Source organism: Bos grunniens, chromosome 3 (genome assembly GCF_055505025.1).
Source record: "Bos grunniens cultivar Pamir isolate PY7600 chromosome 3, Bosgru_T2T1.0, whole genome shotgun sequence".
NCBI classification, from domain to species: Eukaryota; Metazoa; Chordata; class Mammalia; order Artiodactyla; family Bovidae; genus Bos; species Bos grunniens.
This window is the reverse complement of record NC_141167.1, coordinates 5,541,554-5,567,476: the sequence shown is the minus strand read 5'-3', so window position 1 is coordinate 5,567,476 and position 25,923 is coordinate 5,541,554. Positions and strand designations below refer to the sequence as shown.

Here is a 25,923-nt window from a genome sequence, read left to right as displayed (position 1 = left end):
TGAGCAAATATAATTGTATTATGGAAGAGTCATCATGGAGAACTTTTTAGATAAAGGCTTGAAGAAAAACTTCCAGCCACAGAAACATTTCTATATTCACTACAGTAACTGGGAATTATGTTGAGTATGACTAACCTCCTAGTATTTTAAAAAATAACCTTTGAATGTTATGTATGTGAAGAGCAAGTGCTATAATGAAGAACATATAAAGTAAATTAAAACACAACAGGTTTGGTTTAATTTCTATTCCAAGAGATTATGTCTAACATTTGCACAAACTTTAAAAATAACTTATTTAAAATGGATGTGAAATTTGTATTGGAGGTGTGTAAATCTGAACCTGAAATGCAATCATTTGAAAGGAAGGATCTGAGTCTAATTTAGGATAAACAGAAATATCTCCTTTTGAGGGTGATATTCATTAACATTTTTATCATTTTTAAAGGATTACCAAAGGAATAATATCGAAATAAATCTTTACAGGTTTAATTAGAAGGCTTCAAAGAGCTTAATTGTAACTAGTCATAAATCTGAAGTGTTATTTTCCAACTAATTTAGATAAGGTCACCAGGAAAATTAGTTTGGCTGTCTCCATTTGTCATGAGGATGGACTTTTACATGCTCACTTGATTCTCTCTTGATCTGTACCTGAATCTGAAGAAAAAATATTTCATAAATGAATCACAATTTCTTGATTTTTTTTCTTTTCATAACACTTGGGATCTTGCAGAGCACAATGTTATATATATACACAAATACCTTTATGTGTGTATGAAAACACTAAAAGAACATTAATACATTCATGTGCCTATGAAGTCCTGAAAATATTGAGGGCTTTAAAGCATTTTCAAGTGCTAAGAAAATGAGAGTTAAAAACTAGATGACGATCGCGGTTTTGTTGTGAATGACAGCCTTTCAAAGCCTCCACACGAAACGAGTCCTTGGCAAGGACAGTGGTCTTGGTGAAGGAGATGAGTGATACTGAAAGCTCGCCTTCCGGCTTCTGAGCCCCCGCGCTCTGAAATGAGCAGGCGTTAAACGGAAGAGGGGTTAATTTCACCTTCACTGCAGCAGGAAGGCTCCTGCAGCCATGGTTCAATCCAGCACGTCTTGCTGTAAACATGGCCTTGGGGGATGTCAAAGTGACCCCCTTTTCCTGCTTAAGGAAATCAAAGCTAATACCCAGGCGTGCCCTGTTTTATAGAGCCCCAGCAGATTTGCAATGGCACTCCACTCCAGTACTCTTGCCTGGAGAATCCCATGGACAGAGGAGCCTAGTGGGCTGCAGTCCATGGGGTCGCTAAGAGTCAGACACGACTTCACTTTCACTTTTCACTTTCACGAATTGGAGAAGGAAATGGCAACCCACTCCAGTGTTCTTGCTTGGATAATCCCAGGGACTGGAGAGCCTGGTGGGCTGCCGTCTATGGGGTCGCACAGAGTCGGACTTAGCAGCAGCAGATTTTATTTAGACAAATGAAGTTGAACTGGTGGGTGCTGGTTCCAAGGCAGGGAAGATGATGAGACTCATTCCGAAAGCGGGTTACTACGTTTTGCTATTTCCCAGCTTGGAAACTGTAATCAACTTTTCCCATGGACTCACTCAGTACTTAGCGACTTCAGGATTCCTTGCAGACACGAGGTCTTCCATGAGGGAGGGAAGATGGAAATAGTGGATGAAAAGGCACTGGAGATAGAAAGCATGAAAAAGGGCAAGGAAGCCGAGGACAATAGCAGAGAGAGGAACAGGAACGTGTCCTCTTAAAATCCGTATGTGGAAGCCCCGACTCCCAGTATCTCAGAATGTGATCTTCTTTGGAAATAGGGTCGTTGCAGAGGAAACAAACTCAGCTGAGGTTCTTAGTGTGGTTGTTGTTACTTGCTAAGTTGTGTTCGACTCTTTGGTGACCCCCTGGACTGTAGCCCATCAGGCTCCTCTGTTCATGGGGTTTTCCAGGCAAGCATATTGGAGTGGGTTGCCATTGCCTTCTCCAGGGGATCTTCTCAACCCCGGGATCGAACCTGTGTCTTCTGCGTTGGCTGGCACATTCTTTATCACTCAGCCACTGTGAAAGCCCCACACACAGGGTATAGAAAGCCTAAAATCTCCCTTTAGCCTTAGCTCTAAGAAACATTTAAAATGTGTCTCAGTGGGGCTTCTCTGGCGACTCATTATAAAGAATCCTCCTCCCAATGCAGGTGACGTGGGTTCAATCCCTGGTGGATTCTTAGGGTAAGGTCTAATCCAGTCAGGGTGTCCTTTATAGAAAGGGGACGTCCGGAGACAGACACACACACATACAGGGAGGAGGTCACGTGAGGATGAAGGCAGAGATGGGAGATAGAGCAGAAGCCAAGGAGTGCCAGTGACTGACGGCAAATCACCAGGGCAGGATAATAGATGCAAGGATGAGGTCAGCGAGGGCCACGTGAGCCCAGGGACACTCGGCCTCCAGGGGGCAGGGCCCCAGGGAGCCGGAAGAGCGCACAGCTTCCAAAAAGAACCAGCACCGCTGACACCTTGATCTTGGACTTCTGGCCTCCAGAGCTGGGAGAGTAATTTCCTGTTGTTTAAGCTGCCCCCCTGCCCTCTGTGGTACCTGTTACAGCAGCCTCGGCAAATGAACACAGAAAGAGGAAATAAATGCAGAGAATAGGAACATACAAGCACACAAGAAATAATGAGAAAGGGGGACTTCCTCGGTGGTCCAGGGGCTGAGACCTTGCATTCCCAATGCGGGGGGCCTGGGTTCGAACCCTGGTCAGGGAACTAGATCCCACATACCGCAACCAAGACCTGGTACAGCCAAATAGATAAATAAATACTGAACAAAAAGATGAGAAATTAAAAATATTAAGAAATCAAGGTGGAATCAGTTTCTAACATTTCCTTTCTACTCCGTGCTAAGTCACTTCAGTCGTGTCCGACTCTTTGCGACCCCATGGACTGCAGCACGCCAGGCCTCCCTGTCATTCACCATCTCCCAGAGTTTGCTCAAACTCATGTCCATTGAGTCAGTGATGCCATCCAACCAGCTCATCCTCTGTCACCCCCTTCTCCTCCTGCCCTCAATCTTTCCCAGCATCAGGGTCTTTTCCAGTGAGTCGACTCTTTGCATCAGGTGGCAAAAGATTGGAGCTTCAGCTTCAGTATCAGTCCTTCCAGTGGTTGACTTCCTTGAGGATTGACTGGCTGGATCCCCTTGAAGTCCAAGGGAGTCTCAAGAGTCTTCTCTGAGAAGGAAATGGCAACCCACTCCAGTATTCTTGCTCGGACAACCCCATGGACAGTATGAAAAGGATAATTTAGGGGAATATCTGCTGTGTCTGTCCCCTTTGTATTTTCCCCTTGAGTGGCCACCTTGGGGCCTCCTGTTTCTGTGACATGGACAGGGAGAGAGGGACACAGAGGCACCAGGAAGTCACCAAGCCCTCTTGTTGGCAAACCCTGAGCCCGCGGAAGGCTGGGTGAGACCCCAGCGACACATAGAGACAGCCAGCTCTGTGCCAGCATGGCCTTGGGTACCACATCTCCTCACTCATTAAGCTCTCACAGCAACTGAGTGAGGCGCTTGCTGTTGTTATCCTCATAATCATGGAGACTGAGGCACAGAAAGGACCAGCATCCCAGAGAGCAGCAGCTTCAGAGGGCGGGAGGGGGAGACATCCCCAGCCTTAGCGAGGAGCTGGTCAGTGTGTCTGTCAGTGGGCATCAGCCCTGTGTCCTGGAGGACGAGGAGAGGGGAGAGAGCCCTGGATGACAGAGGGTCCTGGGCAGGCAGGAGTGGCCCCTGTGGGAGCCGTGGGGTCTTGGAGGGCACCAGAATATCTCCCCAACCTTTGGATGCCCCCTGGGAATTGGGGGCCTTGATAGCTGGAGTAGGGATGGGGCTCATAGTTCAGTTCAGTTCAGTTCAGTTCAGTCGCTCAGTCGTGTCCTCTTTGCGACCCCATGGATTGCAGCACACCAGGCCTCCCTGTCCATCACCAACTCCCGGAGTTTACTCAAACTCATGTCCATTGAGTCGGTGATGCCATCCAACCATCTCATCCTCTGTCATCCCCTTCTCCTGCCCTCAATCTTTCCCAGCATCAGGGTCTTTTCCAAGGAGTCAGCTTTTCATATCAGGTGGCCAAAGTATTGGAGTTTCAGCTTCAGCATCAGTCCTTCCAATGAATATTCAGGAGTGATCTCCTTTAGGATGGACTGGCTGGATCTCCTCACAGTTCAAGGGACTCTCAAGAGTCCTCTCCAACACCACAGTTCAAAAGCATCAATTCTTCGGTGCTCAGCTTTCTTCACGGTTCAACTCTCACATCCATACATGACTACTGGAAAAACCATCATAGCCTCGACTAGATGGACCTTTGTTGGCAAAATAATGTCTCTGTTTTTTAATATACTGTCTAGGTTGGTCATGACTTTTCTTCCAAGGAGCAAGCATCTTTTAATCTCATGGCTGTAGTCACCATCTGCCGTGATTTTGGAGCCCAAGAAAATAAAGTCTGTCACTGTAAGAAGGACTGAATTTGAATAACCTTGGCAGCCTAGCAGCTGTGATGCTAAATGACAGTGATATAAAGGGTAAGGAAACACGCTCTCTCTGGCATACCTGAGCTTACGGTGGGAGCTGGCTTTCAGGCACAGGGCCAGTGCTCAGAGCTGGGCAGATGTGGAGGGGCACAGCAAGGAACCAGGCGGTGGCAGGGGGGAGGGTTGGGAGCTGAGCCTTGGGGGGCCAGACATGACGAAGTTGAATGTCCTCTCTTCTGAGTCTCTTTCAGTCCTAGCTGCTATGACTCTAGTGGGTTCTGGGATTTGCGTGGTGTTGAGAAGAGAGTGGAATTACACATGCTGCTGCTGCTGCTAAGTCGCTTCAGTCATGTCTGACTCTGTGCGATCCCATAGACAGCAGCCCACCAGGCTCCCCCGTCCCTGGGATTCTCCAGGCAAGAACACTGGAGTGGGTTACATGTTAACCCCCCCAAACAACTCCAGCCTGGATGGGGAACTGGCGAGGCACAGACCACTTGCCCTGCTTGCCCAGGTTTGAGCCAGAAAAGGAGAGGGGTAATGCCCAGAGGTTTTTCTCCTTCCCTACGTCTGGCACTTTTATTAGAATACGTCTTGGTGTTGGCCCATTGGAGGTGATGGTTCCACATACAAAGTATCATCACCCATTATGCGGTTTGCACTTCTGTTTAGGGAAATTTTTCATGAATAAAACTTCTCAGTGTGTGCTCTCTTCCTTTGCTTTGGTTTTCCTCTTCAGGGATGTGGATTTTCTTTGCCTACCTTTAGTATTTGTTGCTTTCTTTGTAAATCTTTTAATCTCACTTTTCATTTCTAGTTTTATTTTAAAAATTTCTGCCTTTCACATTTCATTTCTCTTAAAGCTTGGTTTGTTGACTTTATTCATTCTTGTATTCACTGTAATTTAGTTTTCTCCTAAAACGATTTTTCCCCTTAAAATACTCCATTTTTTCCCGACTCATTTCTGCATTTTTCTAATTCCATTTTGTGTACTCTTACATATCTTCTATAAATCCCTTCTGTAATTTCCTCAATGTTTATTTGCTTGGTTTGCAAGAGTAGATTCCAGGTATGCCTGTTCTATGAGTATCTCTGTGATGTTACTCTGCTCCTTATTCTTCCTTTTTTTTTAGTAGAAGCTTTGCATGGGCTTTGACCTTGAACTTTTCATTGCTTAAATATATGAGCTAATATTCCTGTATGCTGAGGAGATAGTTGGGGTCAGGGTAGCTTTTTAAATCCCAGAGAGCCCTTGCCTTCTGTGGTTTTCGTGTCTGTTATTAGTATGGTGGCTTGCTTCTTGTGATGTCCTGGCTCTGCTCCCCTCCCCCAGTTTATTCTGGATCTTTCCTCTTCTTCATCTCTACTGTTCCTGTTCAGTGGTTCCAGTTCAGTTCTACTCCCAAGAGCTTCCTTGCAGTATAAGGCCCTGTCTTCGAAGGGTCAACTTCGAGAGCATCTAGTGGTTGGACTGTCGCAGCTGCTCAGACTTTCTGAGGCTGTCCGTTGTCAGGCCTTTGCTGATGCAGTGGGCAAACTCCTCCCGGTTCCACCTGCAGTTACTACCGTGGTCGCGCTCTGCTCTCCAGGGAGTGCTTGCTGGCTACTCTGGGGTTCTTCTCGTTTTTTGTCCCCAATGGCTTGTACTTTGGGCTTTGAGGGGAAACTTCATTCATTTTGTTTTGGTGCAAATGCTGTCCATGGGCTTCTGCCATCTAGTTGCTTTGTCTAGTTTTTATGTGGGGATCTGGAAGGATCCACTGCTACCTTTCCAAGATAAGAACCTTAACGGGGAGAAATGAGAAAAACATAGAAAAGGCAAGAGGGAGCCAAGCCTGGAGGCAGCTTGACTGTTTTGCTGGACTGGGTCATGTTCATTTGAGGTCACGCTTCAGAGGCCGATTTCTACTTGCTTTGACCTCAGGCAACTTTAAGATGCTACCCGGAAACTGACAAAAGAGATCACTAAGAAAGTCCAAGACGGGTAGGAAACCAGTAAGAAGGTGAGAAATATGTCCATTAATTCTTTAAGCACTGAAGAACTGATGCTTTCGGATTGTGGATCTGGAGAAGACTCCTGAGAGGCCCTTAGTCTGCAAGGAGATCAAACCAGTCAATACTAAAGGAAATCAATCCTGAATATTCATTGGAACGATTTATGCTGGAGCCGAAACTCCAATACTTTGGCCACCTGATGTGAAGAGCTGACTCTTTGGAAAAGACCCTGATGCTGGGAAAGATTGAGGGCAGGAGGAGAAGGGGGCAGCAGAGGATGAGATGGCTGGATGGTATTACTGACTCAGTCAACATGAGTTTGAGCAAACTCTGGGAAATAGTGGAGGCCAGGGAGGCCAGGAGTGCTGCAGTCCATGGGGTCGCAGAGTCAGACACGGCTTAGCAGCTGAACAACAACAATTCTTTAAGACGCTACCATCTGCCAGGCTCTGTACTAATACCAGGGATTCAGTGAAGCAATAAAAGACATGATGTGAAGGGAGAAAGCAGACAGAACTGAGATCTCAACCGTAAGTAAGGAGATAGACTTCTGCTAACAGTGGTATTTTTTCATATAAACAGAATTAACAGAACATAATCAACGCAATCCAGGAAAAAACCCTACAGTATTTGAAGAAGAAACAAGAAATAAATAGAAACCCAATACATATTTCAATACACAGCCTGGTAAAATCTTATAACATTAGGAAAAATGAAGGTTCTTCCAAGTGCCCAAGAAGGAAATGTGTCTCTATTTCAAAGGGATTACAGTGTCATTTTTGATCCAAGGGAAATGTTAGCCTTTTTGCTCTCGCAGGCTGAAACTGGGTCATTGTAAACACTGGAATGAATCACATGGATATGGGTTACAATGCAATTGGAAAAAGAAAAGAGTCCATGTGTCCACACTGATACCACAACAATTTTAAAAGGAAGGTGGGAGGGAAATTTTTCCAGAAAAATGGTACCTAATAAATAAAGAAGAGGAGACAGAACTAGAACATACCCACTTTACGACCACCAGAGCAACCATCAATGCAGGCAAAGATCATCAGTAGATGCTAAAACCTTTAATATGCTTGGGAGCAGAATCTCCAGAGCCCCCAGGATCCCCCGTAGATTATCATTGATAATAAAGGGGAAAATGATGCTTTACAATGGAGGGATCTGGGGAAGCTTCATCAGGGATGAAACTTCACATCACCAGTGATGGGACAAAGCTTCATCATATGCCTTCAGCATGAAAGGCTGAGGAGGACACAATATTGCCAATTTTTTTTTTTTTTTTTTTTCCTGTAAAAAGCATTCAACATGAATCAAGTCAGGAGGAAACCATCAAACCAAACCAGCTGAAAGACAGTCTGTAAAACAGCTCAGACACTTTAAAACTGTCAGCGTTGGGAAGGACTGAAAAAGCCTGTAAACTTCTGCAGACAAAAGGAATGACGGGCTTCCTGGTGGCTCTGAAGAGTCTGCTTGCCAATGTGGGAGACGTGGGTTCGACCCAAGTCAGGAAGATCCCCTGGAGAAGCAAAGGGCAACCCTCTTCAGTATTCTTGCCTGGAAAATCCCATGAACAGAGGAACCTGGCGGGCTGCAGTCCATAGGGCTGCAAAGAGTCAGACATGACGGAGAGCAACTTATCATGCACACATGCAAAGGAATGAAAAGGGCTAAAATGATATACGACCATCACCTCCATGATCATGGTCGGTATTCTGGATTGAGAAAGACAGTTACAAAGGACTAATTAGGACTATTGGGAAAAACTGATTATTAACTAGATATTGGGTAACTGTATGATATAAAATTTTTTGAGTGTGATTATCTTTTTGTGTTTCTGTGGGAGGATGTTCTCACTGATCGTAGACTCACAAAAGTGAACATGAGGTTTATATTAGGGTGGAAGGAGATGGGAAGGATTTTAAGCTTTAAATACGTTTTCAGAAAACAAAAACAAAAACAAAAACAAAAACAAAACAAAACAAAACAAAATACGTTTTCAGGTCCTTGGGCCCGTTTTTTTAAACATTAAGAGAGAGACATCAGCTGAAGACGGTGATAGTAAATGTCCCCTCCTCATTCCTCCCAGCTGCGGCTTCCCAGGTGGCTCAGTGGTAAAGAACTTGCCTGCCAGTTCAGGAGGTGCAAGAGATGTGGGTTCGATCCCTGGGTTGGGAAGATCCCCTGGAGTAGGAAATGGCAACCCACTCCAGTATTCTTGCCTGGAAAATTCCACGGGCAGAGGAGGCTGGTGGGTTACAGTCCATGGGGTTGCAAAGAGTCAGACACGACTGAGTGGCTGAGCGCGTTCCTCTCTATTACTCCCATGGTGGCCCCTAGATAGAATTCTGAAAGGAATTCCTCCTAAAAGGACTCTGTGTTGGAAATACCAGGTGCTGCCTCTAGGGCATTTTGATAATCATGAGAGCATGAACAATTCTTCATTTCCTCAATTCAGCTTCAGCCAGAAAGAATGCCCTAGGGAGCCCGGCTAGTAGGTTTGGAAATCTGCTTCTCCTACATTAAGGGAGACAGTCAACCCTACTAGATCCCAGCGCAGGAAGAGCTCAAACCAATTCAATCCAACAAACATTTACTATAAGCCACCAGGGGCCAGATTTGGGATAAAACACAGATGAAACGTACTTCCCTCCGTTGGGTCCTTAAACCCCAAGGGGTGACATACGTATGTGACACACACACGCATCTTTGTTGGTGTACTTTACCAATGTAATCTGAGAGGCTGACTTTCAGTGCCTGGATCAGTAAGCCTTCTTCCACGAGTTCCTTATACAGAGACTCAATGGTCCTGGGGAAAAAGAAGACCATCAATTCCGTGAGCAAACACATCAAATCTGCAGTGTTTATGTTAATCCTCACAAATGTAGCAAACTTTAACCAGGTCTAATTCAAAGTACATTCATATGTACACAAATAAATTGATGTTTGAACCCTTTTCACAATTTGGGGATGAATTAGGCTTTTTAAAAACAATACTTTCACTCATCCATGGGTATATCTGATATTTTCTATTAATAAGAATTATATCTTTGGGCATCTGAGACCAGCTATAACTCTTGAAGTCTGCCCTTTCTTCAGCCTTCATAATGATACAAATATGAGTCAGAAATTACCCAATAATAGTAATGTAATGGGCCCATAATTATATATTCAGTTAGCATCTGCAAGCTGTAGTAGATCATTAATCCTTCATGAAATTGATGTTTCCTTTTAACTCCATAGCATAATAGTTTAAAAGAAATATCTATAAGGAACAAAGGCTTATAACAGAAATCATTTTAATGTGAAAGACAAAATGTCAAAAGCTGTGACTGTAGTAATACTTTAGGAACATGTTAAGCTCTTCTCTGCTGTTTACAGATGACAACATCACTTCTCTAAGCGGGTTGGGGGGGGGCGGTGTGTGGGCAGGTAGCCAGCACATGGGCAATTTATACTAATTGGGGAAAAAAATGAAGATAGTATTCCACTTAATGAATGAAACTCCCAATGAAATTAAGTGGGGCTTGGGTTGCTGGAATTCTGATAAATCACATTCAAATACTGTCCAGACAGCATATTCAAAAGCAGAGACATTACTTTGCCAACAAAGGTTCGTCTAGTCAAGGCTATGGTTTTTCCTATGGTCATGTATGGATGTGAGAGTTGGACTGTGAAGAAAGCTGAGCACCAAAGAATTGATGCTTTTGAACTGTGGTGTTGGAGAAGACTCTTGAGAGTCCCTTGGACTGCAAGGAGATCCAACCAGTCCATTCTGAAGGAGATCAGCCCTGGGATTTCTTTGGAAGGAATGATGCTAAAGCTGAAACTCCCAATACTTTGGCCACCTCACGTGAAGAGTTGACTCATTGGAAAAGACTCTGATGCTGGGAGGGATTGGGGGCAGGAGGAGAAGGGGACGACAGAGGATGAGATGGCTGGATGGCATCACCGACTCGATGGACATGAGTTTGAGTGAACTCTGGGAGTTGGTGATGGACAGGGAGGCCTGGCATGCTGTGATTCATGGGGTCGCAAAGAGTTGGACATGACTGAGCGACTGAACTGAACTGATAGTCCTCTGAGATGTCTCATCTTTTCCCATTTCATTTCTAGGAGCCTTATTATTTGGTTCAGCCTAGTCTTTCATTAGAATGAAGAACAGTAGATATGTCTAAAATGTTCTTTGTTCTATGATTCAAGTTAGTGTGATTAAAAAAAGACTCAATTCAAAATGGATAACCAGCAAGGACCTACTGCAGAGCACAAGGAACTCAATGCTATGTGCCAGCCTGGATGGGAGAGCAGTTTGGGGAGAATGGACATACTGTATATGTGTGGCTAAGGCCCTTCATTCTTCATCCGAAACTACTACAACATTGGTACTCCAATATAAAATTAAATGTTTAAAATTTTAAAAAAATACTCAAGTACATCCCTGAGATTCAAGCCAAATACTACTGGGATAGATGTTAATTCAATGACTCCAGCCTTTGGCTGACTGAAATTTTATTCTATCAAATATATTTAAAATAGTGTGCTCTCCACTAAGAAGTAAGCAAGTTTTCATTGTACATGGAATTTGGGATGATGTATCTCACCTATATCAAGGAAGTACAAGTTGCAGTGTTTGAACTCGAATATTTGTTTAATACAAACATATGTCTAAAATATTACCATAAAATTGAAGAAGATTCACTAAAATAATTAAAACCTAATATCTTAAGAAGCCTGGAACACAAACCTATATTTGGATCTTTCCAGTGAAATCAACTCTTGCTATGGAATAAAAAAAGTCTAAAACTATGTATCTTATCAACTGTGGTAAAAGTGCTGATTTAAGGTTTATGCTAAGTCAGTGAGAGAAACAGAAGTTGTCTTACAGTGTCTTGGTGGAGAACTAGCCCACTAACTGAATCCTACTTAATGAGTAACATTCATTAAGTCTTAAAGTCATTAAGCTTTCAAAAATAAAATAAAAAAGTCTTCCAGGAATGAGATGACTAGGTATTTCTGTACTTTTGGGCATAAAAGTGAACAAAATACTTTTAAAGACCATAAAATGGTCTTCATTTCACTAGAGAATTGCTTGTGGCCCATTTATGACAGTTCAACTGTAAAGAAACATATGCCAAGAGCACATTCATCGTCTAACAGACATGGTCCACGAGCTGCACGCGTGTGCCCTGTGTGGTTAAGGCAGAGCTGTACTCAGTCGTGCGGTTCTTTAAACATAAGTGGATAATGTTAACTTAGTAGTTGGCTTGTACTGGCAGATTCAAGGTGAGCTCTGGGTGGTTATCCAATAAGACACTTAGCAGGATCTTCTCAGAAAGACCGATGGAAGGACACGAGAGAAAAGTGGCATGGAAGAGTCACTAAAGACAGAGGGGGCTCCGCGTGTAGGCAGGGGCTGGACCCTCCTCCAGGTCAGGGACCATGATGTCCCTGTGTCCCCAGGAGGCATCAGTATCAGTCACCAGTAGGCGGTGCCTCCCCAGGAACTGGGGGGCCTGTGTCTCAGAATGCTGACTGCGCAGCGGTCAGCCACCACTCCTGACCTTGAACCTTTCCCCAAACAATGGAAACTCAGCAGCTCCTCTTTCCAGGGACATCCTAAGGAAGCCGTCTCTCCCCAGAGCCAAGGCCACACCCAGGCTGGGCGACACTGCAGAGGCTTCCTGCTGGGGGCCCAGGGCGTGCGTGAGCTCTGGGGTGCTCTGGTTCCCACTTTCCACATGGATGATCCCAGGCTGGCTTCCTCTCTCATGGGTCCTCTCTCAAGTAGAGTTTGGGACTGTATCACTGCACCCAGAGAGGAACAAGCATGCGTGCATGCTAAGTTGCTTCATCTGCAACCCCATGGACTGTAACCTACCAGGCTCATGTGTCCACTGGGTTCTCCAGGCAAGCCTACTGGAGTGGGCTGCCATTTCCTCCTCCAGGGAATCTTCCCAACCTAGGGATCAAACCTGCATCTCCTGTGTCTCCTGCATTGGCAGGCAGGTTCTTTACCACGAGCGCCACCTGCGAAGTCCAAAGAGGAACCAGGGACACACCTAACAGGGAGCAACACCTGTCACCTGTTAACAAACCCACGGGGAAGAAAGGTGTACGCATTCAAAATGATTGCAGCCATTCCCTTGGAGGGGATTTTAATTAAACTCCTTGAAAATGTTTGAAAACCTGGGCCCTGACTATTCCTAATGCTAAACAACTGGAGGCCATTTCAGCTTAAAGTGAGCTTTTACAATTACCCATTAATATCAAAGTTTAGTCAACGAAGCTGAAGGAGATGGAACCATCCCTTTGTGACGAGTCCTCATCCTTGGCTTCGAGGAGCATTTATAAAGGGCCCCAGGGGCCAGACCAAGGGACGGGCAGGGAATAAGGACTGTGTCTGCCCTCAAGTCTCAGAATTCCCTCAGAAGCTATAGCAGGATGCTATTTCTTAATAAACTTCTTCAGAACCCCAAGAATTTTAAAGCTTAAAATGTCACACGGCCTCAGAAGTGACGGGGCCAAGTCTGCACGTCCCCAGTTGAGGATGCCGGCCTGAGTGCAGGACTGCAGGGTGGTCCCGGGCCTTCGCCCACCAGCTCTGCCAGGCTGAAGGGTATGGAGGGTGCAGAGCCGGGCGGGGTGGTGCCTCTCCCTGGCCAGGCCGAGAGGACCCAGCCACGTCCCGGGCTCTCCTCTGGGTTGCCCGCCCCCAGGGTGCACCCCTCACCTGTCCACAGTCAGGTCTTTATCCTTCTTCCCCCTTCTGCCTTTCTTCTTTTTATTTTTCTGGAAGAAAATGGAAGGAGAAAAAAAACCCCAACCATTTAGTAAAACAAAGGAAAATGAGCTGAGGAGGCTGGTTTGGGGGGTGGGGAATGGTAAACTCAATCGTGGCACCTGGATCTGGAGCAGCGAGACTTCACGCACACAGGGATCGGCAGGGGAGGCAGCCACCCTGACACCTGCACGGACCCTGAGCTCCCAACAGGCCCCAGTGTCCTGGGTCTTCTTCTGGGTCCTGGGATGCTGACGACGAAGGATGAGAGTGCCCTGTGCTCCATCAGTTGTGCTTGTCCTCGGTTCTGATCACCTCTCGGTTAGCATCCGGCCCCAAATCTGGAGCCGGAAATGCCAGGCGACCTCTGGTATCCCAAGGGCTCTGCACTCAGCTCCTTGTGGTAGCTGCCGGGTGGTGCTGGGACGTGGTCCCTTGGAGCAGAGCTGATCGCTGAACTCTTCTGTCTCAAATACCTCCCCAATGCCCACAGGATGAAGTTCAAGTTCCCCAGCCTGACCGCTATCTTTCTTTGCCGCATCTCACACTCCTTCGGTGACTCGTGTTCCCTGTTACACAGGATTCCCTTTGGGTCCTTCTTTTTATTAAAAATTAATTAATTTATTTTAATTGGAGGCTAATTGCTTTACAGTGTTGTGGTGGTTTTTGCCATGCATCGAGATGGCACGTGCAGTCCACGGGGTTGCAAAGAGTCGGACACGACTGAGCGACTGAACCGACCGACCAACATGAATCAGCCACGGGTGTCCATGTGCCCCCATCCTAGACCCCCTCCCACCTCCCTCCCCATCCCCTCCCTCTGGGTTGTCCCAGTGCACGGGCTTTGAGCGCCCTGTTGGATGCATTGAACTTGGACTGGTGATTTATTTCACATACGGGTCCTTCTTTTTTCTCCTCGTGCTATACAGTAGGTTCTCATTAGTTATGTATTTTATACACAGTAGGGTATATATGCACTCTGTCCTCTCCCACTCTTCCATGTCCATTTCCTATTCATCCATTCTTTATTATTTCTATTACATCATAATTTATGTAATCACATCTGGTTGATAAACTTTTCACATTTAATTTTTGCATAGGACCATATCACCACCACCCAGTTTAAAATTCAGAGCACATTTTTGTCATTCCTGAACTCTCTTCTCACGTGGTTTTCCAGTCTGTACGTAACCATTCCTCTGACTTCTCTGTGGACTCACATCACCTGTTCTTGGACATGGAGTCTTACCACATAGACTCTTTGGTGTCTGGCTTCCTCCAGTCAGTATTACGACTACAGCATGCATGTATGTGGCTGTAGGTAGCTATACTTGATGTTTTTCAGTATTTTAATAATTGAAATTTTTATTTTGAGGTGATGTTAGATTCACATGCAGTTCCAAGAACTGATACAGAGAGATGTAACCTTTAGAGTGTTTCTCCCAATGGTAACATCTTGCAGCACTTTCTCTCAAGGTCACAAGCAAGATATTGATCTGAAGCGGACACAGTTAAGAATGTTTCCTATCACCATAAGGATCCTTCAAGCTGCTCCCTCGGCTGCCCCAGCTTTACTAGATACCTCTAATCCCTCCTCTGTTTCTACAATTTTTGTCCTTTCAGGAATGTTCTATCAGCAGAACCCTAGAGTATGTTACTTTCTTGCTTTTCACTCATCATCAGATCAGACCAGATCAGTCGCTCAGTCGTGTCTGACTCTTTGCAACCCCATGAATCGCAGCACACCAGGCCTCCCTGTCCATCACCAACTCCCAGAGTTCACTGAGACCCACGTCCATCGAGTCAGTGATGCCATCCAGCCATCTCATCCTCTGTCATCCCCTTCTCCTTCTGCCCCCAATCCCTCCCAGCATCAGAGTCTTTTCCAATGAGTCAACTCTTCGCATGAGGTGGCCAAAGGACTGGAGTTTCAGCTTTAGCATCATTCCTTCCAAAGAAATCCCAGGGCTGATCTCCTTCAGAATGGATTGGTTGGATCTCCTTGCAGTCCAAAGGACTCTCGAGAGTCTTCTCCAACACCACAGTTCAAAAGCATCAATTCTTTGGTGCTCAGCTTTCTTCACAGTCCAACTCTCACATCCATACATGACCACTGGAAAAACCATAGCCTTGACTAGACGAACCTTTGTTGGCAAAGTAATGTCTCTGCTTTTGAATATGCTATCTAGGTTGGTCATAACTTTCCTTCCAAGGAGTAAGCGTCTTTTAATTTCGTGGCTGCAATCACCATCTGCAGTGATTCTGGAGCCCAGAAAAATAAAGTCTGACACTGTTTCCAGGGGTGGTGACTGGGAGGACCAACCCCACGTCCAAGGAGCCGTGGCTGCGCGGGTGCAGGAGGGCCTAGAGGAGCTATCCCACACTGAAGGTCAGGAAGGGCGGCAGTGAGGAGATACCCCTCATCCAAGGTAAGGAGCAATGGCTGCGCTTTGCTGGAGCAGCCGTGAAGAGATACCCAACGCCCAAGGTAAGAGAAACCCAAGTAAGATGGTAGGTGTTGCAAGAGGGCATCAGAGGGCAGACACACTGAAACCATACTCACAGAAAACTAGTCAATCTAATCACACTAGGACCACAGCCTTGTCTAACTCAGTGAAACTAAGCCATGCCCAGGGGGTAACCCAAGATGGGCGGGTCATGGTGGAGAGATCTGACAGAATGTGGTCCACTGGAGAAGGGAGTGGCAAACCACTTCAGTATTCTTGCCTTGAGAACCCCATGAACAGTATGAAAAGGCAAAATGATAGGATACTGAAAGACAAACTCCCTAGGTCAGTAGGTGCCCAATATGCTACTGGAGATAAGTGGAGAAATAACTCCAGAAAGAATGAAGGGATGGAGCCAAAGCAAAAAGAATACCCAGCTGTGGATGTGACTGGTGATAGAAGCAAGGTCTGATGCTGTAAAGATCAATATTGCATAGGAACCTGGAATGTCAGGTCCATGAATCAAGGCAAATTGGAAGTGGTCAAACAAGAGATGGCAAGAGTGAATGTTGACATTCTAGGAATCAGCGAACTAAAATGGACTGGAATGGGTGAATTTAACTCAGATGACCATTATATCTACGACTGCAGGCAGGAATCCCTCAGAAGATATGGAGTAGCTATCATGGTCAACAAAAGAGTCCGAAATGCAGTACTTGGATGCAATCTCAAAAACGACAGAATGATCTCTGTTTGTTTCCAAGGCAAGCCATTCAATATCACAGTAATCCAAGTCTATGCCCCAACCAGTAACGCTGAAGAAGCTGAAGTTGAACGGTTCTATGAAGACCTACAAGACCTTTTAGAACTAACACCCAAAAAAGATGTCCTTTTCATTATAGGGGACTGGAATGCAAAAGTAGGAAGTCAAGAAATACCTGGAGTAACAGGCAAATTTGGCCTTGGAATACGGAATGAAGCAGGGCAAAGACTAATAAGAGTTTTGCCAAGAAAATGCACTGGTCATAGCAAACACCCTCTTCCAACAACACAAGAGAAGACTCTACACATGGACATCACCAGATGGTCAACACTGAAATCAGATTGATTATATTCTTTGCAGCCAAAGATGGAGAAGCTCTATACAGTCAGCAAAAACAAGACCAGGAGCTGACTGTGGCTCAGATCATGAACTCCTTATTGCCAAATTCAGACTTAAATTGAAGAAAGTAGGGAAAACCACTAGACCATTCAGGTATGACCTAAATCAAATCCCTTATGATTATACAGTGGGAGTGAGAAATAGATTTAAGGGCCTAGATCTGATAGATAAGAGTGCCTGATGAACTATGGAATGAGGTTCGTGACATTATATAGGAGACAGGGATCAAGACCATCCCCCTGGAAAAAAAATGCAGAAAAGCAAAATGGCTGTCTGGGGAGGCCTTACAAATAGCTGTTAAAAGAAGAGAAGTGAAAAGCAAAGGATAAAAGGAAAGATATAAATAAACATCTGAATGCAGAGTTCCAAAAAATAGCAAGAAGAAATAAGAAAGCCTTCTTTAGCGATCAATGCAAAGAAATAGACGAAAACAACAGAATGGGAAAGACTAGAGATCTCTTCAAGAAAATCAGAGATATCAAAGGAACATTTCATGCAAAGATGGGCTCAATAAAGGACAGAAATGGTATGGACCTAACAGAAGCAGAATATATTAAGAAGAGATGGCAAGAATACACAGAAAAACTGTACAAAAAAGATCTTCATGACCCAGATAATCACAATGGTGTGATCACTGACCTAGAGCCAGACATCCTGGAATGTGAAGTCAAGTGGGCCTTAGAAAGCATCACTATGAACAAAGCTAGTGGAGGTGATGGAATTCCAGTTGAGCTATTTCAAATCCTGAAAGATGATGCTGTGAAAGTGCTGCACTCAATATGCCAGCAAATCTGGAAAACTCAGCAGTGGCCACAGGACTGGAAAAGGTCAGTTTTCATTCCAATCCCAAAGAAAGGCAATGCCAAAGAATGCTCAAACTACTGCACAATTGCACTCATCTCACACGCTAGTAAAGTAATGCTCAAAATTCTCCAAGCCAGGCTTCAGGAATATGTGAACCGTGAACTTCCTGATGTTCAAGCTGGTTTTAGAAGGCAGAGGAACAAAAGATCAAATTGCCAACATCTGCTGGATCATCGAAAAAGCAAGAGAGTTCCAGAAAAACATCTATTTCTGCTTTACTGACTATGCCAAAGCCTTTGACTGTGTGGATCACAAGAAACTGTGGAAAATTCTGAAAGAGATGGGAATACCAGACCACCTGATCTGCCTCTTGCGAAATGTGTATGCAGGTCAGGAAGCAACAGTTAGAACTGGACATGGAACAACAGACTGGTTCCAAATAGGAAAAGGAGGGGCTGTACATTGTCACCCTGTTTATTTAACTTATATGCAGAGTACATCATGAGAAATGCTGGACTGGAAGAAACAAGCTGGAATCAAGATTGCCGGGAGAAATATCAATAACCTCAGATATGCAGATGACACCACCCTTACAGCAGAAAGTGAAGAGGAACTCAAAAGCCTCTTGATGAAAGTGAAAGTGGAGAGTGAAAAAGTTGGCTTAAAGCTCAACATTCAGAAAATGAAGATCACGGCATCCGGTCCCATCACTTCATGGGAAATAGATGGGGAAACAGTGGAAACAGTGTCACTCATAATAATTCTCAGGAAATGTTTCCAGGTTATTGTATGCACGAATAGTTCACTCTTCTCTCAATTGTTGTTTCTAGTTTGGGGCTATTATGACCTGATTATGGTACAACAAATGCGTGTGTGTGTGCGTGTAAGCCTTCATTTATCCGGGGTAAATGCTCCTGAGTGCAATCGCTGGGTTGTATGGCAGTTGCCGTGGGCTTCCCAGGTGGTAAAGAATCCACCAGCCAACATGGGAGACACAGGAGTCCTCCTGTGCAGGTTGGATATCTGGGTCTGGAAGATCCCTGGAGAAGGAAATGGCTACCCACTCGAGTATTCTCGCCTGGAAAATTCCGTGGGCAGAGGCGGGCTACAGTCCACAGGGTTGCAAAGAGTCGGACACAACTTACCTACTGAACACACACGGTGGCATGTTAGGTTTTTTAAGAAATGCCAAATTTCGTGTGCTGATCACACCATTTTACCCTCCCACCAATCATATAAGAGTGATAATGGTTTGTCCCTGTGATGTTGCCAGTGCTTTTATTTCAGCCATCCTCATGGGTGTGGAGTGATTTCTTTGTGGTTTTAATTTGCTTTTTTCTAATGGCTCACGACAGGCATCCTTTCTGTGCTCATTTCCCCTCTGTACATCCACTTTGGTGAAATGTCAGTTCATGTCTTCTGTCCGTATTATAATCGGATTGTTTTCTTTTTTAAGTGTTGAGTTTTGAGTGTTCTTTTTATGTTCTACATACTAGATCTTCATTAGACACACGGTTTGTGAATACTTTCTCCCAATCTGTGGCTTGTCTTTTCACCCTCCTAACAGGCTCTTTCACAAACATGTTTAATTTTGATGAAATCCTAATTTTCCTTTAATGGATCTGTGCTTTCAGTGCTAATTCTAAGAAGGCTCTGCTAACCTTAGATCCAAAAGATTTTCCCCTATGTATTTTTTCCATAAATTTTTAAAAATTTTATTTATTTATTAATTGAAGGTTAATTGCTTTACAGAATTTTGTTGTTTTCTGTCAAACTTCAACATGGATCAGCCATAGGTATACATACATCCCCTCCCTTCTGAAACTCCCTCTCATCTCCCTCCCCATCCCACCCCTCTAGGTTGATACAGAGCCCCTATTTGAGTTTTCTGAGTCATACAGAAAATTCCCATTGGCTATCTATTTTACATACGGCAATGTAAGTTTCCATGTTACTCTTTCCATACATCTCACCCTCTCCTCCCCTCGCCCCATGTCCGTAAGTCTGTTCTCTGTGTCTGTTTCCTCCATTGCTGCCCTGCAGATAAATTCTTCGGTACCATTTTTCTAGATTCCGTATATATGCATTAGAATGCGACGTTTATCTTTCTCTTTCTGACTTACTTCACTCTGTATAATAGGTTCTAGGTTCATCCACTTCATTAGAATGGACTCAAATGTGTTCCTTTTTATGGCTAAGTAATATTCCATTGTGTTTATCCCCCTATATATTTTTAAAAGTTATAGTTTTACATTTTACATCTAAGTCCATGCTCCATTTTGAGTTAATTTTTGTACAATATGTAAGACTTAAGGTTGTTTTTCTTCTTTTTTTTAATCTGTGGATGTCCACCTGCTCCAGCACCATTTATTGAAAAGGTTATCCTCTCTGCTTGAATTACATTTGCATCTTTGTCAAAAATCAGTCAGGTTTATTTGTGCAAGCCTATACCTCAACTGTCCTGTTTCACTGATTTGTGGTTTAACCCTCTACCAACAGCAAACAGTCTTGATTATTATGGCTGTATAATGAGCCTCGAAATCACATGCATGGATTCTTTTTATTTTATTGCTCTTTTTTCAAAATCATCTTAGCTATTCTAGATTCACTGTCTTTCCATATACATTTTAAGATAATCTTATCTCTGTTTATAACTATCTTTCTGGGACTTTGATAAGAATTGGATTAATCTAGTATACTGGTGTGGAAAGAACTGACATCTTTACAACATGTGGTCTTCCAATCCATGTGCATAGTACATCTGTCTATTTAGGTCTTTGATTTCTTTCATCAGCATGGTGTTCTTTTAGCATACAAGTCCTATACATGTTTTGTTAGCTTTACACCTAGGTATTTCATTTTTGAGTGATGTTAAGCGATATATTTTTAATCCTGGTGTCTACCTGTTCATTGCTAGTAGACAGAAATATGACTAATTTTTATATGTTCCCCTTGTATCCTAAAACCTTGCTGAATGCACTTTTTTATTCCTAGGAGTTTTTAGAGTCCTTGGGATTTTCTAAATAGCTATTCATGTCATCTACAAATAAGGACTGTTTCTTTTATTTCCTTCTCTTGTCTACTGCACTGGCTAATGTCTGGCACTATATTCATGAAAGTGTACTGAGTGGACACACTGGCCTTATTCCCAGTCTTAGGGAAAAAACATTTAGTCTTTCCCTGTTAAGTAAAAAGTTAGCTGTGGGTGTTTTTGTTAATTTATCACCTTATGGAAGTTCTCTATCCCAGTTTCTCTGAGGAACTTATTATGAGTGTTAAATTGTGTCAAATGCTTTTTCTGTATCAACTGATATGATCGTGTGATTTTTTTTTCTTCTTTAGTCCATTAATATAGTTGATTCCATTACTGATTTTCAAATATTGAATGAGGCTTGCATTCTTGGAATAAACTCCATTTGGTCACGGTTTATAATTTTCTTTATTGTTTCATTCTATTTGATAATATTTTGCTAAGGAATTTTGCATCCATATTCACAAGGGATACAGGCTTACAACTTTCTTTTTTTGGTACTGTCTTTGTCTGGTTTTCATTTAAGGGTAATACTAGCTTGTTATGAAATGAGTTGGGAAGTGTTCCTTCTTCTTCTGTTTTCTGGACATGACTGTGTATAATTGGAGTTAATCTATCTTTGAACATTTGGTAGAATTCTCCAGTAAATCGTCTGGCCCCAGAGATTCTATGTGGGGGAATTGTTTTAATTACAATTCGACTTCTGTATGGTTGTAGAGCTAGTCAATTTATCTATTTCCTATCAAATGAGTTGTGGCAGTTTGTATTTTTTAGGGAAAGTGGGTCCATCTTGTGCCAAGTTGTCAAATTATGTGTGTGGAGTTGTTTATAGTATCCTTTATGAAATTATTCTTTTTATGTCTGCAGTCAGTGGTGGCAACCCTTGCTTCATTCCTGATGTTGGTAATTTGTGACTTGTTTTTTCTTTGTTAGTCTTACTAGAGGTTTGTAAATTACTGATAACTTTCAAAAAACTCAGCTCTGTTTTATTTACTTTCTATAGTTTTTCTGTTTTCAATTTCACTGATTTCTGGTCTTTATTTTCTTCTTTCTGCTCACTTTTTTTTTCCTCCTCTTTTTCTAGGTTCTGAAGGTAGGAACTTGGCTGATGAATTTGAGCTTTTTCCTCTTTTTTTCTAGTGTATCTGTTTGTACTTAGTCGCTCAGTCATGCCTGACTCTTCGTGACGCCATGGACTGTAACCTGCCAGGCTCCTCTATCCATGGGATTCTCCAGGCAAGAATACTGGCGTGGGTTGCCATTTCCTTCTCCAGGAGATCTTCCTGACCCAGGGATCAAACGCGTGTCCCTGTGTCTCTGGCATTGGTAGGTGGATTCTTTACCACTGTGAAGCCCCTATTGGTATATACTTGTCTTTATAGCAATCCAGTCATGTAATCTTTTTAGTATTTTTTTCATCCAGGAAGGGGCCCATGATGGCAAAAGTGTTGGGGGCCTAGGGTGACCAACTTGCTCAGCTGCCAGGGATTCTTTATCTACTGGCCCATCAGGGAAGCCCCTGTGTATGTGTTTAAGGCCATAAATTTCCCTCTCAGGGCTGCTTTGCTTGTATCCCAGGTGTTTTTATATCTTACATTTTTGTTACATGCTTTTATTCATCTTGTTTTTCTTTTTCCTATGAATTAGAAGTGTGCTGTTTAGTTTCCCTGTGCCTGGACATTTTCTTCTTACTTTCCTGTTCCTGATTTCTAGTTTGAGTCCATTGTGGTAGGGAAAGACACTCTTCTTGATTTCAACTCTTTTCAATCTATTGAGATATGTTCCATGGCACAAAATATGGTCCCCCTTGGAATATGTTCTGTGGCCACTTGAATATGCATTCTCTTTGCTGGGTGGTGCTAGTCACTCAATAGTGTCTGACTCTTTGTGTAGCCTGCCAGGCTCCTCTGTCCACAGAACTCTCCAGGCAAGAATACTGGAGTGGGTTGCCATTTCCTTCTCCAGGAGATCTTCCCAACCCAGGGACCAAACTCGGGTCTTCTGCATTCCAGGCAGATTCTTTACTATGTGAGCCAGCAGGGAAGTTGAGTAGAGTGTTCTATACATGTGAACTAGATTCTGTTTGTTGCTGGTGGTGTTGAGTTCTTCAATATCCTTGTTAATGATTTTCTGCCTAGTATTTTATCAGTTCTTGAGAATTCTGTGTTGAGTCTCCAATTGTAATTGTAGATTTTTCTGTTTTTCCTTTCGTTCTATTGGATTTTGCTTCCTATGTTTTGTGGTTCTGCTGTTTGGCATATGAACATTTAGGATTACCATGTATTTTGTGGTTTGGCTCTTTTACCACATACAAGGTTCTTCCCTGACTTTGACAATTTTCTCAGCTCTGAAATCTCCGTGACATTATAATAGCTTTCTTTTGATTGTTTGCATGGTATATATTCCCCATCCTTTTACTTATACCTGCTTATATCATAATATATCAAATGAGGTTCCTGAAGATATAGTTGGGTCATATTTTTAAATACACTTTGCTAATCTCTGCCTTTTAATTATTGTATTTACACTATTTGTATTTAATGTAATTATTGATATGTTAGGACTTCAGTCTACCATTTTATTTTTTTCTGTTATATTTTTTGTTTCTTTGTTTTTTCCTGTCATCCTGTGAGTGACTTCATTTTTTTTTTTTTTTTTTTAGAATTTCCCTTTGATGGTGTTCTTTAAGTGTATCTCTTTGGATAGTTTTCTGCAGTTGCCCTGGGTGTTACATTATATATGTATAGCTATCACAGTCTGTTCATGTCATATTTTGAGTCAAGTAGAAAAACTGTAATTCCCTTTATATCCTTTAGCTCATACCCCCATCATTTCCTAACATTTTAAAATATTTCCTCCGCATACATTGAGAACCATGTCAAACATTATTATAATTTTTACTTCAATCAAATAACATAATTTAGAAAGGGCAGAAACACCTATTCTTTTTACCTATGTTTTTGCTTACAAGTTCTTTCTTGCCTTCTGGTACTCCAGGTTTTCCTTTTTATTTAAAGAAGTTCCTTTAGAAATTCTCTGAGGGTGATTCTACTGGTGAAAAAAAATCTTAGTTTTCCTTCATCTTGATTTCCTCCTCTTCACTGTTGAAGAATATTTTTGCTGGGTATAAATTCTGGTGGCATATAAGTTCTTTCAGTGCTTGAAACGGTACTGTATCCTTTCTTCTAGTCTCAATTTCTTGTGAGCAATCCACAGGCATTTAAGGTGTTTTTCCCCATAGGTAAAGGGTCACTTTTTTTTTTTCTCCCTCGATGCTTTCCAGACTTTTTCTTTGTCTTCAGTATTCAGAAGATTAATTATGACGTATCTCAGACCAGATTTCTTTGGATTTATTTTGTTTGGGGTTCACTCAGCTTCTTAAATCTGCAGGTTTATATCTCTTTATCAAATTTGGGAAGATTTCAATCATTATTTCTCAAAATGCTTTTTCAGTTTCATCCTCCTTCTCTTCTGAGATTCTGATGACGTAAATGTAAGATTTTTTTTAACAGTCCCACTGTCCCTGATTCTCTGTTTAGCTTTTGTTTTTTTTTTCAATTGATTTTCTCTGTTGTTCTTATTGGATAATTTCTTGTCCTATCGTCCAATTCAGTGTCACCTTTATTCAGCTGCTGAGCTCAACCAATCATTTGGATACTGTACTTTTCCGTTCTAAAATATCTGTTTCTTCTTTGTATCATAAACTATTTTGTTGAGGTTTTATATATTTTTAATCTGTGTATAGTAGCTTCATAATTACTCATTGAGAGATTTTAATCATGACAACCTTAAAATGTTTGTCAGATAATTCTGACATCTCTGACATTTCAGACTTGGGATCTACTATCTATTTTCCTTCAGTTTGAGATCTTCCAGGTTCTTGTATGATGAGTGACTTTCAATGAAACCTAAACATTTTTGTATTATGCTGTGAAGTGAAGTGAAAGTCACTCAGTTGTGTCCAACTCTCTGCGACCCCATGGACTTAGTCCATGGAATTCTCTAGGCCAGAACACTGGAGTGGGTAGCCTTTCCCTTCTCCAGGGGATCTTCCCAACCCAGGGATTGAACCCAGGTCTTCCACACTGCAGACGGATCCTTTACCAACTGAGCCACCAGGGAAGCCCACTATGCTATGAGCCTCTGCATTTCTTTTCATTATTTATTAATTTACTTTTCTTTTTATTCCTATTTTTCCTTCTTGTATCCTTTTCAATTAATTTTTATTTCTCTACTTATCTTTGCTATTCCTCTTTTGCTATACATTTTAGTATCATTTAAAAAAAATTACAAAACACATCATCAGCTTATTACACTTTACCTTAGATTAGCCCTTCATGGTTCCCTGAGAAATGCAATCAAGCCACACACCCATTTACTGCTGTCTGCCCTTTCTTCTGTATGTTATTTGTGTATATGGAACAGACACACATGGCTCCTACTCTGCTTGCTTTAAAAGCCAGGTTATTCTAGGAGTCCTCAGCCTTTTACATTTGCCCCATGTTCCCGTTTCTCAGAGCTGAGAATTCCCTTTACCTCTCTGCTCTCTGTTCTCCCACCTGAGCTAACTCTCCTTCAGCCTGAAGAATAACATCCCTTTAGTGTTTTCACATTGTGGGTCCGTGGCTGACAAGTCCTCTCAGATTTTGTTTGGAAATATCTCTATTTTCAGTTTTGAAGGATATTTTCATTGGGTATGAATTCTAGATTGGTGATTATTTTTTCCCCAGTCCTTCAGGATGCCACTTCGTTCCTTCTTGCTTTCATAGTTTCTGCGGAGAGACTCCATAGTCTTTCTTATTTTTCATGACCCTGAAGGAAATGTGCTTTTTTAAAAAAAAAAAATCCAGTAAGACTTTCCTTTGACTTTCAGCATTTGACTGACGTGTCTGGACCTCATTTTTCTTGAACCTCAGTGAAGCTCTTGAATTCGTGGCTTTGTGTATTTCGTCTGAACTGGAAAATTTAACAAACATTACTTTTTCATTTATTGCTTCTGTTCCATCCTCCTGTTTTTGGGCAATTGCACATATGTTACAACATTTGATTATGCCTCAAATCTCCCTTCTTCTCTGTTATTTATATTATTATTTTTTCTTTACTTCAGTTTGTATTTCCTACTGATTTGCCTTTGAGGTCAACCTGCATTTACTATGTCCACACTGTTGT

The 25,923-nt window shown here is 42.7% G+C and overlaps 1 protein-coding gene across 6 annotated transcripts in view; it reads right to left on the bottom strand.

Moving 5' to 3' along the window:
* The window catches only part of DRC11 (dynein regulatory complex subunit 11), a 187,615-nt gene that overhangs the window by 42,724 nt on the left and 118,968 nt on the right, over window positions 1–25,923 (bottom strand). For all 6 annotated transcript variants that reach the window (XM_086376589.1, XM_086376598.1, XM_086376607.1 and 3 more), the window contains 2 exons: window positions 13,263–13,321; window positions 9,259–9,341 (listed from right to left, as the gene is read on the bottom strand). In XM_086376589.1, coding sequence (XP_086232715.1) covers window positions 9,259–9,341; window positions 13,263–13,321 — 142 coding nt within the window. The remainder of the gene's footprint in view (window positions 1–9,258; window positions 9,342–13,262; window positions 13,322–25,923) is intronic.